Source organism: Anser anser (assembly GCF_964211835.1).
Source record: "Anser anser genome assembly, chromosome: 1".
Taxonomy (NCBI): domain Eukaryota; kingdom Metazoa; phylum Chordata; class Aves; order Anseriformes; family Anatidae; genus Anser; species Anser anser.
The window spans coordinates 191,080,119-191,093,108 of NC_139720.1; the positions used below are offsets into that span (position 1 = coordinate 191,080,119).

General features: G+C 39.7%; 1 protein-coding gene across 5 annotated transcripts in view; it reads right to left on the bottom strand.

The window, feature by feature from the left end:
* WASF3 (WASP family member 3) overlaps positions 1–12,990 on the bottom strand; it is a 66,078-nt gene that overhangs the window by 19,470 nt on the left and 33,618 nt on the right. For 3 of the 5 annotated variants that reach the window (XM_083821646.1, XM_083821645.1, XM_083821644.1), the window contains exon 4: positions 4,597–4,737. In XM_083821646.1, coding sequence (XP_083677772.1) covers positions 4,597–4,729 — 133 coding nt within the window. In that variant the 5' untranslated portion in view covers positions 4,730–4,737. The other 2 variants (XM_083821647.1, XM_083821648.1) reach the window with 2 other exon arrangements.

The following is a 12,990-nucleotide window of genomic DNA, read 5'->3' on the forward strand; positions in this document are numbered from 1 at the left end:
ATTTATTTAATTATAGGCATGAGCACAAGCCAACATCAAAATGAAGGCAAAGTGAAACAACTAGAAGAGGTTCCTCATGCAAGAGGGCCCACTTACCTCGACATATGCTCACCCTACACATTGCTCTGTCACTGAATTCATTTGTGAGACTGAGGTAAGACTGCCCACCGTACTACCACCTTTTTAAATTAGACTTGTAACAATACAAACAAGCAGAAAAACTACCCTAAGTTACAAGTATACATCTTGCAACTTAAGAGCTGGGTTTGGTACTGTAAGATTTCATTTAAAAACCATCGAGTGCATCTCAACATACAGGCAACCTAACTAAAAAGCCACCACCAAAGGACTATGTAGTCTGTCCTTTTAAGGCTTCCTCCACCCACAGAAATAGTTGAGTGGAAATGTAGTCACGATGTTACCTCACCAAATCCCTGCTCTCAAAAGGTTTTAACGTCAACTAACAGAAGTGCCTCTTTCTAGCACTTCCACTGATAATCTTCATACAGCTGTATGTTTGATTGCTCACAAAAATAAATTTCCGAGCATTGTGAGATATGTCTCGAGGTCACAATTTCCAAAAAATTGAAACCATAATACCTCTATTCAAGTTCTGCAGTGATTACATGGAATGTCATCTTGCCACATCAGCTTATAAAATCTCTAGTAGAGACATGACACCATCTAAATTGATTACAATTGATTTTCACATACTGCACAAAAAGGTGGGCACTAACACTTTGAACGTGCTGCCCCAAAGCTATCTTTTGTCTGCAATCAAAACACTCAGTGCTGTAACAGAAAAGAAATCAAACAATGACGCTGGCTTGTCTGAAGTCCAGAAACCCAACTGTGTTTATTACTTTGGCTACCTCCATCTCACAGATTTGAGTCCTAAAAGTGCAGCATTCCTTTCCATTCCTTGCTCCAGAGCACACATACACTGAAGAACATATTCAAGTTAATGGAAAGATTTACAGGTTTAAAGAACTATAATTTTTCTCACCATGAACATACATTTCCACCAACAGAAGGTGAGCCATGTCATTCAGGTGTCAGCTCTAAAGGACACCAGAAGGGAGATGACACCAGGGCTGCCCCCAGGTGAGCTGGTGCTAAGCTAATGCTCTCCTTGGGGTCCAAGGGAAGGACTAGAGCCCCACAGAGCTAGCTGGCACTTTGTAAGCTGGAATTCACCCAGGATACGTCCATTTCATCACAACATGGAGCAGAAAACAGTGATTCCATCCACCCATTTGTAACCAGGTTAATTAACATTAGCAGAGCACTCTCCTCTTTTTTTTTTTTTAATAAGGAAAAGTAGTAGGCTGTTACTGACCAGGCCTTGATAATCACCCAACTCCTCACAGGGCCTAGATCATCGTAACCAATGCCAAAATAACCAGCTTCATAACTCCATCCAATTTAGCAGCGAAGAAGTCACACAAAGCAGGACACGGTGTACTCAGGCCTGTGTGCAAAACAGCCAAATTCTGAGCCAACAGCCTGACGAAAATACTAGGAAACAACTGGGTGGGCACTGCTCCTTCCATGAAAGAAAATGTTTTTCAGCTCCCCACAGATGACACGTCTTCCCTTTATATGTTGTACGATCAGACTTGCACATGGCTCAAAGAAAGGAGCTCTGTACTGGCTATGGTTTTTGTCCATCTAGAAACAAGACTTCAGCCTCAGAGGTAGTATGTGAATCAATGGAGAAGCCAAAGGTTAAAAAAAAAAACATGAAATATTTAAAGACTCACAGAAAGGAAAGAAGCCAAGAAGTGATAATGTAACTTGAAAGAAGTATGTTAATGTACAGGCTGAAATCTAATTTAAAAGTACTCAATACAGGGTAATATTTACTCTTCAAAGGTGATCTGATGTAATTATTTCTTCCCCATGTATACACATAAGCTCAAGTCGGTAACAAAACCATGGTGCAACAGATCCTGTTGTACAGTCCAGCTTTTTTCATTGACTAGTGCCCTGCTGCCTTCAGACCCATCTCCACTGCCAAAAGTTAGGGACTATTTGCATAGGCTGTTTCTTCAAAGCCTTCACTCTGTGCATTTACCAGGTAAAGCAAACATAATGCTTAAAAATACAGGCTGCAAATGCTCCCAGTCCTCCCACACAGTAGATTCTTTCCCCCAAGAGGAGGTGACTCCCCTAGGCAAGCTTTTGCCTTACATAAAAATGCAGAGTTTCATGCAGAACTCCGCTCACTCTGCCTGTGCTCCAAGCCAGCTGGCTGCAAACAAACCCAAATCTGAAGACATAAAAAAAAGCTCCACTGAGAGCACATTCCCTTTGGATGGGAACTTATTCATGTCTCCTGAAAAGAGCAGAAGCAAGCCAAATTTGTACACAACAGCACAGATCTGCCAGCTTTTTAAATCCACGGCAGACTCAGTACAACACTAAAATACAGCGTGGCTGCAAGACAGACCTGTACTCACTCTCTCGATTCTTCAAGCTGTGGGAACACCAACAAGCTCTGATACCATCAACAGCACATACTACCTTAGCTCAAGTACCATGTTTTTCTGCAATCATTTCCTTCCTCCCAGTTGGCTTGAAACACAGGCAAAACAAGTGCTGTCCGCTAAAAGACCTCTGCAAATATGACAGATTTTACTGTTAGACCATGGATAAGCCTGGTTGTAGACTTCACTCATTAAAAAAACATTCATCTGTTAAAACAAATGACGCATCACTATCTGCATAGATCTTTAACTTGACGTGAATAAAGTGCATTAGGGTTGTCTGAAGAGACTTCTGATAACCTGAGAAATCTGCTAAATGAAAACACCATGACATGAATTGTTTCTCGGCAAGTTCCTCAGCAGTAGTCATAAGAGGATCTGAAAACACAAATTAACATTAACTAATTAATATTAGCCCCAAGACCAGATCTAGAGAAGTGAAAGTTAGACATTTCTAGCAAGATTTAACAAGCCAGAGAAGTGAAAAGTACTACCCACACTCTGGCCATCATTGTGTAGCACCAAAACAAGGTCAGATATCCTTGAACGTCATCAGGAGGCATCAGCCTTTCTTCTCAATTTTCTGAAGCTTAAGGATGTTGATACTGAGAAACTGCCTAATAAAATGGTAAGTGAAACTCAGTGACAGTAAATGCAAATGCACTTTAACTATAAATAACTTTAGACTCTATATCAGCAGCTACTGCTCAAAAAAGATCTGGCAATTACTTAAAGACTTTTCTGAAAGTGTCATCTCAAAGTTTAGCAGGGAAAAAAAGGTTTTATAATCTTTTAGGGAACTTCTGATAAAAAGTCACTGTGACACTCTTTGGACTATGATGGGACTCCACATTTAAAAAAAAAATCTAACTTCAATATCCAAGGCAGAAATAACCACCATCAAAATTACAAAAAGGTTTCTAATCCAAAAAAAGTGTTAACAGATCAGGACATTCCAACTTCTAGATATCACTAGTAGGACGCAATAATGATTTATAAAATCACAGCTAATACAGAAGTATGTGGGAGGTAATCACTTTCCATTATTTTTTGTAGGTATCAGAAAGAAATGGAACAATTTCTATTGTGGGACATTTTGCCATAGGTCACTGTGCGTGAAAGAAGTACAGTCCTATTTGAGCTCATCTAAACAATCCCACAGATGACAGGTTTACAAATGCTTGTTACATAGGATGATTCAGATAGACCTCCAGCTTAGAAAAATCCCTAATCATTGACTACTGGGAAGTGGAACATGATGTGTTTCTTGTACTCTTTCCCTAATCATAGGCTATTTGCTATCATCACAAACTGAACACCGGGCTAGTGGGACCCACAGTCTAACCATGGGGACTTTCTAATGCTCTTAAACCGTTTACATTTACAAAGTAAAAAGCTGATGAAGTGATCATTTCTTTTCTAGGACCAGAATTATCGACACAAACAACAGCTGCTGACTGTTAAACACTCTCTGAAGAAGTCTGTCTTCTCATTAAGAAGTATTATTCTTCTTGCACGCACTCCAGACATGCTTCTAAAATTGCTAGCTGTAGGGTCAACTGATAGGTGTACTGTGCAGGCTCTTCTCTGTAGAGATAATGCTAACAGTAGTCTGCAGGTTTGTTATGGCAAATTCTATTCTTTTGATGTATGTTTTTTATTTTGTTCATATTAATCGTTCACACACAAAGAAAAGCCTTAAGAAATAACACTTGAAATAAACTGAAAGTTCAGTCGAATGTCATTTAATGACAAGAAGCAGAAGACTTGGCTGCCTTCATCTCATACAACTGAAGGCCAAGAACAACTCAAGTGCTAGCTTTGTTTCCTGCATCAATTTCTTACACTTTAAAAACAAATCACTAGTTTACTATCCATAGTTGTTTTTTTTCCCTTAAAAAAAATCTTAAGAATCTTAGAGAGGGTCTGCTTGTACAAAACTAAAAATACATGACAGCCTAAAAGCAATGAAGTAGCATTATATTATTGTCAGTAACAGTGTGCTGTATCATAGTTTTGCTATTTAAAACAAGCTATCTGGGAGCCTTTCATTTATTCAGTTTTCCCATCAGCAATCAAATGCTTGCAGGAAGATACAGATACTTACTTAAGCTGCTTAGCTGGCGGATGATAGCAGCCAGGGTACTATTGGTTACACATTCCAGTTCACTAGTTATTCCCTCTGGCAGAGCTCCTCGGCAGAGATGCCTTGGTTCGATATTCCTTTTCACCAAAGGCATGGCTCAACCTGGAATTTACACAAATAAAGACAGTGTAGTTACAACAGTGGAAATACAAGCTAGGAATTTAAACAGCACACATCCAGCGTTTTTCTGCAAAACATACTTCATCTTTCTTCTTTTAAAGCACTTGCTTCAGTATTCCTGTCGTAAGACATTGTACCATTTCTACCGAGACACTGGAGTCATGTACTCAAGCCAGAACATGACGAGAGATAAGCAAGTACACTCAGAGGATGCAGTCCACATAAATCACATGCACCAAACCCAAGGCAAGCATACTATTTATTGCATACAGAGACCTGTGTCACAGCGTACAAATGCTTAGTAGAATCACTGGACTTCAGAGCACATTTGCATTTATTCAATACTGGCAGTTCCCCCAGGACTCACAGGAAAGGATGCTGTCTGGAGCGAGCCGGGTCACTGCCTTGGCACAGAGCATTTGCCCAGCAGGCCACAGACTGACCATCCACGCTTTACAGTCCCGTAACTGCGTCAGATGCTGACCAAACCTTGCTCTGACAGGTTTTCAATCAAAATGATAAACTCATCTGACAGATAAGGGCATTGCACCTATGCAGAAATACACCGGGTGAGATTAAGAAAGAAGTTGTAATGTGATGAGAAAGACAGTTTTCCATCAGTGTTGTTGAACGACAGTCTCAGGTAAGAGCATGTATTTACCAGATTTTGGACACAAGCCAGATGAGGGAAGACATTTATCTGAGAAAACAAAGGCTGTTAGAACTGGCCTTCTTGGAAAACCAGAGAATAACTAGGATAGAGAAAATAGAATAGAAAAGCTCAGTTGGAAGTGATTTGCAAAGATCACCAAGGCCAACTGCCTGACCTCTTCAGGGCTAACCAAAGTTAAAGCGTATTGTTGAGGGCCTTGCCCAAATGTCTCTTGAACACTGACAGGCACAGGGCCTCCCAGCCCGCGCCTGTGCCTGGCACTGCTCCGTCCCATGTGCAGCACCCCACGTTTTTTTCGTATTCAACATATTCAACAAAGGGAAGAGCATCACAAAAGGGCATAATAAACACTCCTGTAGAAAACAGCTTTGACAGCAAGGATGCCCCACTGGAACAGAATTCTTCCACAGGTAAAAGGAGAGCATATAAAAAAAACTTAGTGCCATTTTAAACAAAACTGCTTAACACAATTATGAGTCAACTTGATTAGCCTTCTCCAGTACTGACAATTCGATGCCCATGAACTATTTATGAATTACATTCCATTTAAAGACCATGCGGCACTAAAATATTCTGGAGTGACAAATTCCTAATACTATCAAGGGCACAAGTTCATGTGGAAGAGACTTAACTAACATTTCTTTTTTATTACACTAAAGCAATTAAAATGGGCTTCCAATTTCTATAGTTACAATCATATTAGTAAATTAAAAAAGACCTTTTTGCTTTTCAGATGTGGTATAGCAATTTTAGTAATGACTTTTTCCCCCCAAAGGTTTAAAATATTTTCTTCTCAAGGACACTTATAAAAAGCTGACAAATCTTAATTAGTAAAAAGCAAATTATTTGAACTATAAGATGACTTCATAACAGCCCAGAGAGAAATAGGCTCATGACTTCCAAGCAGCAGCCTTGAATTATATTTTATATTTAATATAAAATGGTTTATTTGAATATGGCATAATTTAAAGCCAATTGAGCCTGCTAATTTTTAAACAATATAACAAAGGCAATAGAGGAACCATTTTTATTCTATTAGACCATCAAAATGCTTGTTTGTTTTCTGTTTTTGTATTCCTCTACAAAGATATTTAGAAGTATTACTTAATATCCAATGCAGTTTGCTGAATTTGAGCAAAATAGGTACAAACTGGAAATTCATAATTATTAAGGAGTATCTTAGGAATGCAGCATTGTAATTATGGGGGAAATACAAGCCCTTTCTGAAATATTGATGGGTGACTTACCATCACAAAGTGTTTTTTCCTTGGAACCAGTTTTCATGTGCAACTCATCACTAAAACAAACCAGTGAAGAAGGCAACCGTGATATTGTAGGATCATGGGTTGTTGCTTTTTTTTTTTTTTAAGGGGGAAGGGGGTCACAATTGTGGGTTTGTTTTGTTTTTCAACAGTTATTGGAAATTTGTTTTTCTCTATTTACTATACATGTTCATACTCTTTTTTTTTTTTTTTAAAACTGATCTTACTTATATAAAAAGACCAAAAACCAGCAGAATAAAACCTGGTTTCCTGTGGTTTTCTTTCTGGCCCTGAGCCAGCCCCCTCTCACCTTCTGCAGTTACCAAGCTTCTTCCCACCAGCTGTGCAAGGTGCTGGGGCCAGCCAGAAGCTGGGTGCATGCCCCCTCTGAGGAGCACACTTCTAGCTTCAGTTCTGCAGAACCATCCCCAGACAGCAACAACCTGCACAGAGGTCGGATGGACTTTCAGAGATAAGACACTTGCTTTAGCTGTATGATCTACTGTGGATTCTGGCTTGCCTGTAATTCCTGTTTACAGGTAACTAAATTAAATCTCTGTATCCAAAACAAACATCAGCCAGATTATTCTCTCCTAATTGAAGTATTAGGAGTCATTAGGCAGGCTAAGATGCTGTATTTTCCAAGGAAATCTCAGGGAATTAAAAGCGGCCTCCCTGGGTTTGTGGTGTGCAGTGAATACGGTTATGGTAACGGTGGCTCATTGAGTTCCATGTTCTTCTCTGTGCTTTTTCAGGCCACTCTTCAGCCTCAGCTTATCACCAGCAGTGATACAGGGGAGGAAGAAAAAGAGGGGTGGACATCATGTAACATTTCCCTACATCCACACATGCTTTCTGTGTACTGGCATGTTGGATGTAGACCAGAGATGACATCTCACTGCACCCAACTCCAACTGGAGCAGAAACAGATGCTGCTCTCCAAACCCTACAGACATCAACAAGAGCACGGTTAACTCGATTTCCATGCACATTTGGAAAGGGCAGCACATCAGAAACTGGAATTAGCTTAGATCAGCCCATTAAAATTCACTTTAGGTATGTTCCCTCAATATTCTCACTTCCTTTTTCCTTCCCCCCCTTCCCCCATAATAATGTGCTTAACTGCCTCATGCTTTCAAATTAGAAGGCACTTATCTGGCAGTTGCTGCTTTACAAGAGAGCGGGGTACATACAGATAGAAACAACCAAGGAATTGGTGCTTTTCTTCCTGTGCTTTTCCTGCTCTTCCAAAGCATCGCCCCAGGTCACCTCAGACTGACTTCCTGCGGCCAGCAGCTGCTAAACTGCATGCAAGGAGCTTGACATTGCCTTGGCGAGGCAGATTTAAAAATCGAGTAGGAAGCAGATGTACAGTAACAAAGATGAAAGAAGACAAACACAATGTACAATCTTTCTAAACAACAGCAGAGCAGGACTATTATAAGAGGCAAGCGGGGTTTTCAAGTATTTGAACTGGCAAAAACTCAAACCAACAGCTGCTCCTAGAACCTGCCTTTGCCCTTCCACGTCCCCCACAGGCACTGTCATTTACACTAAAAACATCCCACCAACATGAGAAGTATGTGACTGGATTTCGTGATTCTTACGATATTAAAGTTCTTTATATAATCACTAACTCTGTCAAATGAACTCCAATTTATTATACAGTCCCTCTCCGTGTGAATGTTCCCTTATTTCATTTTCCTCAAAGACACTGTTCAATTCCTTTTTTTCAAAGCTCTTGAAAGGAGATTACTTCTTATACTCACTAGCAGAATATAACAAAGCTGAACCTATTTGCCACAAAAAAAAAGCTTCCCATATATTCATCCCAATTTTTCTCTGAATACATTCTATTATTGTCAGGAAGCATTAGAGCTTTTCACTGATGAATCTCACAGCCCTCTATAAAAAAAGAGAAACTACCACAATTCACTTTCTATGGCAAAGAAAGAGATGGCTTGAATATGCAGCTCACTGGAACCGGTGGAGTGGATGGGATTCCATTCAAAATTAAACACCTACGTTTGTATTACACACACAGGAGCTCAGCGTCTATGTCTCTCATGAGAGTTCAGAAGCCTAGAGAACTAAATTACTGCATCTATTGATGCATAGGTACAAGCACAATAAGGAGAGCTCGCATTCCTCGAGCATAACCTCTGCTATGCAGCCACCTAAATTTAGGTGTCTGAATGTAAAACTGAATGAATTCCACCTCTCAAAACAGAAATGCCGTAGGTTTCCCTGCCCCTAGTCCCACAATCCAATTACACTGCCTCCTACTTAAATCACATTGCCTCTATTGCGTAGGGTACTTTAACTTTTCAAATGTCTGCAGGCAGCTACATGTTGCAATACTTGACGTCCTACCACCCAACCGAAAACCCTAGATTTCCATCTTTGCATTGCACCCGATTTGGTAATACTGTCCATTTTCCTAGTCACGTTTACAGTTCTAGATGCTTTGCATATGTTAAATGAGAGAAGAAGGGAAAGCAGGAAGATGAATGAACCCAGAGCGCTGTTTTTGCTGTCCTTCTCCATATTAACAGAGCTCTTACTGTAATAGCTGTTGCAGTAAACTATTTCTGAAGTTTTATAAACATAGAGGGTGTTGTTTTGTTGCCTTTTTTTTTTTTAATTTGGCTGGCGTTTTGTCTGCACTGAGCTCTTCAGAGCATATCTTATGGTTCAATGATATTATGAAGGAAAAAAATATTCAGTAATGACAAGAGAATGGACAGAGAAGGAGACAGTTTGGTTTTGTTTACTTACAACCTATTTTATGGGCCTAGGTTTTCTTAGACTACCCCCTGCATATCCAAAAATCCTATGAAAGTGTAACAAAATTGTTGAGTCAGTAGTTACCTGTGCTAACACCATGGGCCAGCAACACAAAGTTTAGTCAGTCATTAGAAGGTGAACACATCAATTGAGAAGTTTCCTCTACTTAAAGCATTGGGAGTGAAAAAAGTGTAAGTGGATCTCCACAGCACCGAACATTTCAGTTTGCAATTACCTAGATTTTACACTAACATTAACTCTAAACAAACATACACAAGATGACATTCATTAATGTAGGGGAAAAAAGGTTTTGAGAATGATTTAACCTGAAATTGAATAGTTATTTTTTCCATTAAATTAAGGATTATAACATAAAAGTTGTTTTAAACTATTAAAAACAACTTTGAAGACAAGTTAGAAATCTGCCTTATATTCTCTCAAGTTTGATGGATGATTTTTTCTTTTCTTAGTTTCCTAAAACCCCGTCTTTGCATTACCTGTTGATCGTGGGTCAAGAAGATATTTATCTCCCAAGATGTAGTAGCAGCAAAGGTCCCAACAACTTCCACTTAAGTACTTGGTTTGTTCAGCCCAGAGCAGAGCAGGCTGAGGGGAGGCCTCATGGCGGCCTGCAGCTCCCTCACGAGGGGAGCGGAGGGGCAGGCGCTGAGCTCTGCTCTCTGGGGACAGCGACAGGACCCGAGGGAACGGCATGGAGCTGGGACAGGGGAGGGTCAGGCTGGGGGTTAGGGAAAGGTTCTGCACCCAGAGGGTGGTCGGGCACTGGGACAGGCTCCCCAGGGCAGTGGTCATGGCACCGAGCCTGCTGGAGTTCAAAAAGCATTTGGACAGTGCTCTCAGACACATGGTTTGGTTTTTGGGTGGTCCTGTGTGGAGCCAGGAGTTGGACTCAATGACCCTTGTGGGTCCCTTCCAGCTCAGGATATTCCATGACTTTGTGATTGTGTCTACAGTCTGCCACCTATTAAGCATGCCACTATGAACAAGACCGAGGGATATTATTGCTTTACATTCTTTCTTCCCAACAGAAATAAATCATTTGCGAGATACAATCCTAACACTAACTTTTCTCCAAATCATTTTTCCCCAGCAGTTTCCAAGGAGATAAAAATTGTGACAATATGAAGTACAGACAAATTATGATGATGTTTCATCTTTTGCTCCAAAATAAAGGATCACATTCATCTCATACAATTAAGTGGCTTTGCCATTGTTAGAGGAAGAAATAAAAGATACTTCATGCTCTGCTAATGAAGCAAGCATACAGACAATCGGCAGTGTAACTGAGGTTACCGCTTTTATCTTCCTTTCTGGAGAACAGCACTATTTTTCTTTTTAGGTCTAACTAGAGCATTATCTGTGGAATATCATTTTTTCCTGTACTAAGTTTTCTCATTGTAAAATCCATTGATTTGGATGATATTCCTCAGATAGTTTTATCCTTCCCTCACCCCCTACGTTTTTCCTCTGAAAGCCACCTGAGATACTTGTTTGGTAGTCAACTTCTTCTGATTCACCTTCTACTAGCATAGTACAAAAAACTACTTTAAGTGAGTAGTTTCAGACTTTAAAATTTCGTTTTCAAGTAACCTTCTTGAAACTAATGTCAGATTCACATTCTTTAAACTATTTTCCATAAAAAGAAACATGAAACAATGGAAGAAAAACAATGTTGTCCCAGTGAAATTTTTATATTTTTAAATAAGATTTCTCATTCATTAACATAACTCAATCTTCCTTGTTACCTGCTACTGAGATATCTATTTTGGGAAAGATTTGCACCCCTGAAATTTAATGAAGGTTCACAGACAGCACAATACAATAGCTTGCTATACTGAGTTCAATCACTCTGGCCACATAGGTTCCACCTACTCCTTTCTACTCGTCCTGTATCAGGAAACAGAAGATCCAGGACACCTTCACACATGACCAGTCTCTCATTGCTAAGATCATAAGCTGTCCTTTCTCTAACCAAAATCTGTTTCATTAAGCCAAAATGCTGCTCACGCTCTCTCTCAAATTAAGGAAGGCTAGAGGATACTAAAGAAATCAAAGTAAACTGGGAGGCATCCACCAGTGGTATACCTGTTGCTGGGAAAAAAAAATAAAGGTTAAAAAATAGAATAAGACACTAAAAGTATGAAACAAAACATGGGAAAAACATAAAAAAGTTTTGCTGAATGCAAACAAATAGATAAATTTAAATCTGGTTTAACAGGACACTGTTTAAGGGTAAAAGGTGCCCCGCTGCAACACTGTAGCACAGTGAACAGTGAAAAAAAAAAAGGTTGAATTGTGCCTGCATGAGTGCAAATCCAGACTAACCATCACAAGGTGTATTTTATTGTTCAGTCTAAACAATAATTTCTCATCTCCTTTCCATATCCCTGTGGATAATTAACCACACACGCAATGACGACAACTGACATTGTTGCTCTCCCCTGAATGCACGGTGACCAGCGTAAAGTACCAACAGAAGATGTGACACATTAGTGGTGTTCTTAGCGTGATGGCTGCTCATCCTGCACACAGTCCTCTCCAGATGGCTCGGGGTGAGAGGGATGGTGGTCTGGGGAAGAAGGAATATTCCATACTGTTCTGAACATCTGTTCAGCTTCCTTTATACATTAAGAAAACCTTACTGCCCCCGTCCATTTTACTCTTCCAACTTAATGCTACTATGCTAACACCAACTACAGTGTAAATGTTACAAGTGTGCACAAGAAAAATGGCTTTTCAAGTCACATAAGAGCATTTGCTTGGGTTTTGCTATCTTAAAAATGGACTTGTTTCAATAAAGCAAGTACTTAGGCTGCACTGAAAACATTTTTCTTTCATATGACCTTTCTTGAAATCTGTATCATACTCCAAGAATTTATCATCCCTTGTCCTATTCAAACAAACAGAACTGAACTGAGTCACCATTTGTTTTTCTTTATTTCTGTTTGACTTTACTGAAAATACACACAGTATGCATTTGCTGAAGCTTGTTTAAATTTTATTCAATAGTTTTGTACAGCAACTCAAAAATATTTTCCTTGTGCATTCTCAGAAATAGTGGCAGCTCTTCATTTTTTAAGCAGAGGTGAAAGAACTAAATACAAAGATACTTTACTGCACGCACTACAGTGTACCTCTCAAAGAAGCCTTTAAACATACCATCTCTTGTAAAGAAGCACTCAGCCAGAACAAGGAAAAGGAACTCAGCACTGAGTTAAGAAAGCAGAAACGCTTTGTCCTAGGGCACAACAAAGACTTGGATTGAAAATCTCCTCCCTTCCCGCCCCCCCCCCCGGCTTCTGTATCATCCCAGCATATGCAAACCATACGTCGGCTAGATTTTTTCAGCTCTTGCTACTTTGAAAACCCAATGATTACACATACGAAAACGTGCAAGTACTGAAAGAACACTGATTGGAAAAATGGCATCTTGTAAAATCTTATTTTCTTTTCACCTTTATGACATTCAGCGAGGAGTAAAAGCTGTATGAG